Source organism: Dendroctonus ponderosae, unplaced genomic scaffold, assembly GCF_020466585.1.
Source record: "Dendroctonus ponderosae isolate FM_Combo_2020 unplaced genomic scaffold, Dpon_F_20191213v2 Dpon_F_20191213_1, whole genome shotgun sequence".
Lineage (NCBI taxonomy): Eukaryota > Metazoa > Arthropoda > Insecta > Coleoptera > Curculionidae > Dendroctonus > Dendroctonus ponderosae.
Genome location: NW_026017110.1, coordinates 24,126,372 through 24,132,381, shown reverse-complemented (window position 1 = coordinate 24,132,381; position 6,010 = coordinate 24,126,372). Strand labels below are relative to the sequence as shown.

Here is a 6,010-nt window from a genome sequence, read left to right as displayed (position 1 = left end):
AAAAATATGTTTCGAAAGCAACAAGCAAATCTACTGGCAAACGTTCATCTTTGCAAATTATAATTTGTCTTGCTCCCATTTAGATTCCGCATGCAAACCAAGATCAGAGTGAGGCTGTGCTCCTTATCGGCTATTGAAAAATTGAATTAAACATTCATACCCCGAAGGTTTTCCTGTCAACTGTCCAACAGGCAACCTTTCGTAACCTGGAAAACGAGAGATAAAAAAGTGTAAAATTTTCCAATCTTTGAAGTTTAAAATAATTTATCTCTCCGGAAATGAGGAACATTCTGACATACCGAAACGGCTCGTTATATTTCAGTACCATATAATTCTATTCGAAAACATGAAAATGATAGGCCTTCCTTCAAGTTTAAACCACTTTAAAAATAAAAAACGATTAGTTGCCTGATCCAATCCGAACACAAGAAGGAGCAGAACGTTACGAAAACAAAAAGTTTTTTATACAAGTTACAACGTAAACAAAATACTTATGTTTACCGCACTTGTATTGTAATTCATATGGAGGCTTTTGTACTCTTAATGTTTAACATGCTGCTTCTCTTCTGTGATATTTCTTTATACATTTTTAAAATGGCTAGGTAATGCATTGACGTGCTGATGCAAAATCACAAACAATTTTTGCTGAATAAATTTAGAAAGAGCTACGTGTTATGAGCCGCTTATAGCATTAAGATTTTTCCTCACAGTAAATATTTGACCGTGATTTTTGAAACCCTATATCTACAGGTAAAAAAGTATCACCTTAGTTTGATTCTGAAAGTTACAGTTGGTTACACCCGGAACTACCCCCTGGTGCTGATATGAATAAAGATAATGAGAGACACTTAAGAAGGTTGATATTTGTAAGCAATAATGACCAACAGTTTAAATCTTTAAAGTGCTGGAATCTCTCAACCACTTCCAATTGCCTTTTGGTGAAGTTAAATTGTCTTTGCAAGATAAAATTTCTTAACACTAGAACCACGTGTGTCAATTGTACGAAACATCTCTACTAGCTCATACCATTCTTTAGTGGGATAATTCACATGGGAGCTGGTTTTAGAAATAGTCCAAGAGTTTGTCAGATTTTCTACTGAAGTATTGATATTTATATATAGATTTTAAACCATTATATTTAATACTCTCTTAAAAAAAAGTAGAAATTTGCGTTTCAAACAGTTGAACATTTACTCTTCTTTTGAGGTAAAAGTGTTTGAAATATTATATTTAACTTCTAAGAATACCAAAGGTAAGATTTTATGTATGAAAAAATTGAACCTTTTCAGCGTAGCTCAACTTTACAAATGTTAAGTTAATCACCAATCTGGTAAGGGCGCTTTTATTTATATAAATGACCAAATCACAGTATGAGTAATTTTTCGTGTTACTTTTCCTGACTGTAATTCAATTTTAATACAAGTTCCTTTCCTGGGTTTCAGTCATTTAGTTACTTCGTTATTACAGTTTATACATATTAAGACATTTTAAAATTATCTAAAAATTATTGAACTAACTGGTTAGGAATCAGGAAGACAATATTTCGGAACAGACCAGAACTCATTCTATAGTGTTGTAAAACTACTTACTGGTGTATACGTTGTTGCCAATTTTAACATGTCTTATGGAATGGAAAAAGACAGAAACAACGAAGTAAATAAATGACTGAAACCCAGGAAACGAATTGGTATTAAATGTATGAGTAATTATAAGCTTGATGAATGAAACGAAAAACTGTTCAGAATAAGTCAAAAATTATCAGCAGAGAAATTAGTTTGAGAGTCGTAATTAGGAAAATATTCAGATTTCAAATTTTTGCTACGGGACTTTCTACCATTCTAACATGGAGAATCATCCATAAAAATTTCGTAACGCATTTTCCAAACACCCTGTATAGGAAAAACAAACTGGACTTATTTTAGGACTTAGAGTACGTACGTGGTTAAAGTAATGTCTCTTTGACATGGAACGCCTTCTGGATAAAATTAAGTGAAAAATAAATACAAATTGAACTTAACCTTTGAATTTTGGAACATTTTAATTTGCCTAACTAATAACAACAACAATATCGTGTATTAGAGTAGGGTACATCACAGAAATAATAAGTACGTATACGTACGTATTAGTAATTATAATCAGGTTCATTTTAATGAGTTTGATACAATTTTTCGAAACGTCACTAACCCTTAAAGTAGTATAAATTTAACCAAGAGCATTTAATACATTTGCAACTTCGTCAAAATCAAATTCATATAATTTCATATCTGACAGGTTTAACAATTCTTCTTCTGAGGCCGACAAGTTATTATTGAGCTGATTGGGAATAGGTTGAGGACATGTAGAATTGGGCTCAATTGTATTACTACCAAAAGTAAACGGTGGAAGATGTTCGTACATCTGAATTTGCCTTGGACCCTGAACAGGATTTGATGCTGGTGAACTGTTTATCGTATAGGAACAGTCACTGCTGCTAACAGGACGATCCAAACGAGTTCGTTTTTTGTGCTTCATCCTCCTGTTTTGGAACCACACCTTTATTTGCTTCTCAGTCATATTCAGCTGTTCGGAAAGATTAATTCGCTGTGTCCTCGACAGGTATTTGCTGTTGTTAAACGTATTTTCTAATTGAATTATTTGATGTGCCCTATATTGTGTTCTAACTCTCTTGACATCATTCAATGTTGGGTTAATCATATGACTGCTTCGCGCGAACACTGCTGAAAGATCTGCATATTGGGGCTGATAGTTTTGACCTAAAACAAGACATATTATATTGCTTCCAATCCTTTCAAAAATAGTATACATAATAATCACATCATTTTTGTGATTACTTCCTGAATTACATTAGCCGTTATAAAAATAATCGTTTGAAAACGCAAAAAATTAAAATTAATAGGGCAAGCACAAAATCTTGGACTAAAATATTAAAGATATGGAAATAAACTTTCCAAATATTCGTTTCTAATTTAAAGACCGCAAAATACGGTGATGAGTAATTTGCAAATAAACTTGTGCAATGGTAATAAATCTGGATCAACTATAAGGTCAGTAAAACAAATTCACAAGAGCATTTGTTAGTCGTGTGTTACAACATTTAAAATATGGTTACTTACTTGGTGGATATGGTGGACATACGATCATCTGGTTGACTCCTGGTAAGCGGTTCTGAGCTATTTCATAATTGCCCATCTGATGAAGTTAACAATTGCAAGTTAGTAAAGAAGGAATTCAAATTTGACTAGAATGGTTTTATACGTTATATTTAAGACTCGTTTGCAGGTGAGCAAATATCAAAATAAAAATGTCCTCGAAATAATTTCAATTTGAAAATAGTTATATTTAAAACACATACCACTCTAAAAACAAACTAAATCGTTTACAAGATTGCAAATAGCTTAGATGACCAAAACAAGGGTGATAATATTTTAAATGGAATATTAGTTCAAAAATGAAGGTCATGAAAAGGGATAAAAATGACAGTAAAATGTTGATAAAAATGTACAGACGCCCTCACTCTTAGTAAAGCCTGTTTAATGTAAGAGATAAGACTCAAATTTGATTATTTCACTCAAAAAATAAAATTATTCGTTATAAAGATATGTAGAACTAAAAGAATCAGATTATGCAAGCTTTATGTGAAACCACTAAAATCCCTAAGTAACCAATGAACAAGTCGTTTTGCAAAGCAATCACATATAACCAAAACTATCACTTACCGTTATTCGAAAATTATCCTGACTTGCCATTGGAACTTGCTCGTTTGCAAAAGAATACGGTTGCTGTACAGCGAAATATTGCTCTTGATAATTTTCTTGTATCACAGGAAATGTATTGTCGATGGGACTATCGTTAAGAGAACAGGAAAATTCACTCATAATTGTGTAACTATTACAGCCAAACTGAAGTTAACCACTAAACTGAATTCTACTAATGCTAATTAACCCTTTCTGAAGAAAATATATACTGTCCGAAGTGTAACATTCGCATCAACCAGAACCAATCAGGTAGATACCGAAGATGACGATAGGAGGGGGTGATGGAAAACCTCGCGTATTGCTTTTCAATGCTTCTAATTCCGAGGGCAAGGGTTAATTCGTTTTTCAGTTTGATTTCAAAAGCCGCTCATAGTTTTAATGACAAATAAAACGTTTACACGTATAGCCATAAAGTTAAGCGGATGATTTTTACCAAAATTGTTAAAAAATAAATTATGACTGAATTAGAAATTAAAGACTGTATACATACATGTACCCTTTGCAGTGGCTCCGAGTTGTTCGGGAATTGAAAAGTGAATTTTTAAGTACTTTATATTAATAAATTATTGTCTAGTCTTCTTTTTCTTATCTTCTAAATATGGGTACTTGGTTTCTACCCGTACTCTAAACGTTATTTAAAAAAAGTCAATTCGCAGAATCTCCGAAATTTTCTTATCCTGCACTCACCCGGATGGAATTTTTTCACATGAATTCGTAAATTGCAATGCTTCGAATGTGACTTACTGCACACAGTACACGTCACAGCCATATATTTTTATTACACGTTGTATCGCACTTGATAACAGACCACAATGGTAAAGCTAAATACTATTTCGTAAAGCAAGCACAAAATCTTTGGTTCCTGTTGGACAAGAGTCAAAGATTTTCATATAGAAAAAAAAAGTCATGTTATCATTGAACCACGAGGACAAAATTAAACAGCTTTTGATCCGACAGCACGGATACTAAGGACAACCAACAAATTAATTCAAGACATAACATTTTCGTCCAAAGAGTTGGTCAAACTCAGAAAATCAGAAGTATTCCCACCAAGGCTCTACGGATTGCCCAAGATCCATAAATCGGATGTACTTGATATACGATATTTCAAAATATCTAACAAGAATTTTGCAGCCCAAAATAGGAAAAAATAACAGTTTTAAAAACGACTCATCCGATTATGTTCAGGGGTTGCACTCGTTATTATTAGCTGGGTTTAAAAACATTATTTAGTACATTTAATTAATGTTTTTAAGCTGGGAACGTTTTTTTCTTTAGCCAACCATTACAAATGTGGTGTAGTTTCAATTGAAAACGAAACAAAATCATTACCTCACTACCACCAAGAGGAATGAAGTAACAAATAATCTAAAAATAAACTCTTTAACAGATCTCACACTTCTTTTGCAAGATCATAGTTTAGTGTTTTATGAAATGAGGAAACTATGTAATATTGCAATGAAAGTTGATTACAATACTAGTGTTGTAGCGAATTTTATTCAGCATTTGTTTCCAACATAATAGCATTTAAAAAAATGTTCACAGTTGTGAAATATATTTTTGCAACATTTTTATTGTAAATTCATATTGGGACACTCAAAGTATTGTCAAACTCTGTTAGCTCCTTGTTTGACAAAAACATGTCGCTATAATTGCTCACTAAAAACGAATCTTTGCAACGCTTGTATGTTCAATAAAAATAACTAAAACTGGCAAATTACCTTTAAGGAGCAGAGCCAAGAAAGAACAATCAACAAAATCAAAATAACTAAAAAATATTCGGCCAAAGAAGAAAACGAAATATTCAGAAAAAGATATGTTAAATCCAACTATTACAATTAAAAGTATTAAAATGTCCACCCATTTTGCAAAATTTTTCGACGGCTTCGCCCAAGCAGAAAAGAAAACTGGCACCGCCACTGATCCTTTGGAATGTATCAAATGCACAGTACATTGTCAACGATTGAGTTAGTCCCATTTTCATCAGAAACAAGCGAAAGAGAAACTAAGTGGAAACACTGGCACCGTTGCAAAAGTGAGAAATATTACGATTCTCATTGCAAAATCATCTTATCAAGGAACCATTTGGGCCCATGACGTCAATAACCCGTTATCAAACTCAAACTTTCTGCTCGAACTAACCGTAAAATTTTAAAGTTTGCTTTGTTTATGCACGGTTTGTGCATTCGTGTATGGCTTATGACCGGTATACACGTTTTTATTAGATTTTCTATTTGAAAAATTACTTAAACAAG

At 32.7% G+C, this 6,010-nt stretch overlaps 1 protein-coding gene across 1 annotated transcript; it reads right to left on the bottom strand.

Annotated features, from left to right (window-relative positions):
- Positions 1-2,014: 2,014 nt before the first annotated feature.
- LOC125505835 (homeobox protein Hox-A4-like) lies at positions 2,015-4,178 on the bottom strand. Its single transcript, XM_048670532.1, has 3 exons — positions 3,717-4,178; positions 3,114-3,189; positions 2,015-2,753 (listed from the first exon to the last, which is right to left on the bottom strand). The coding sequence occupies exons 1-3, from the start codon at positions 3,873-3,875 to the stop codon at positions 2,203-2,205; spliced, it is 786 nt and encodes a 261-aa protein (XP_048526489.1). The 5' UTR covers positions 3,876-4,178; the 3' UTR covers positions 2,015-2,202.
- Between the last annotated feature and the right edge of the window lie 1,832 nt (positions 4,179-6,010).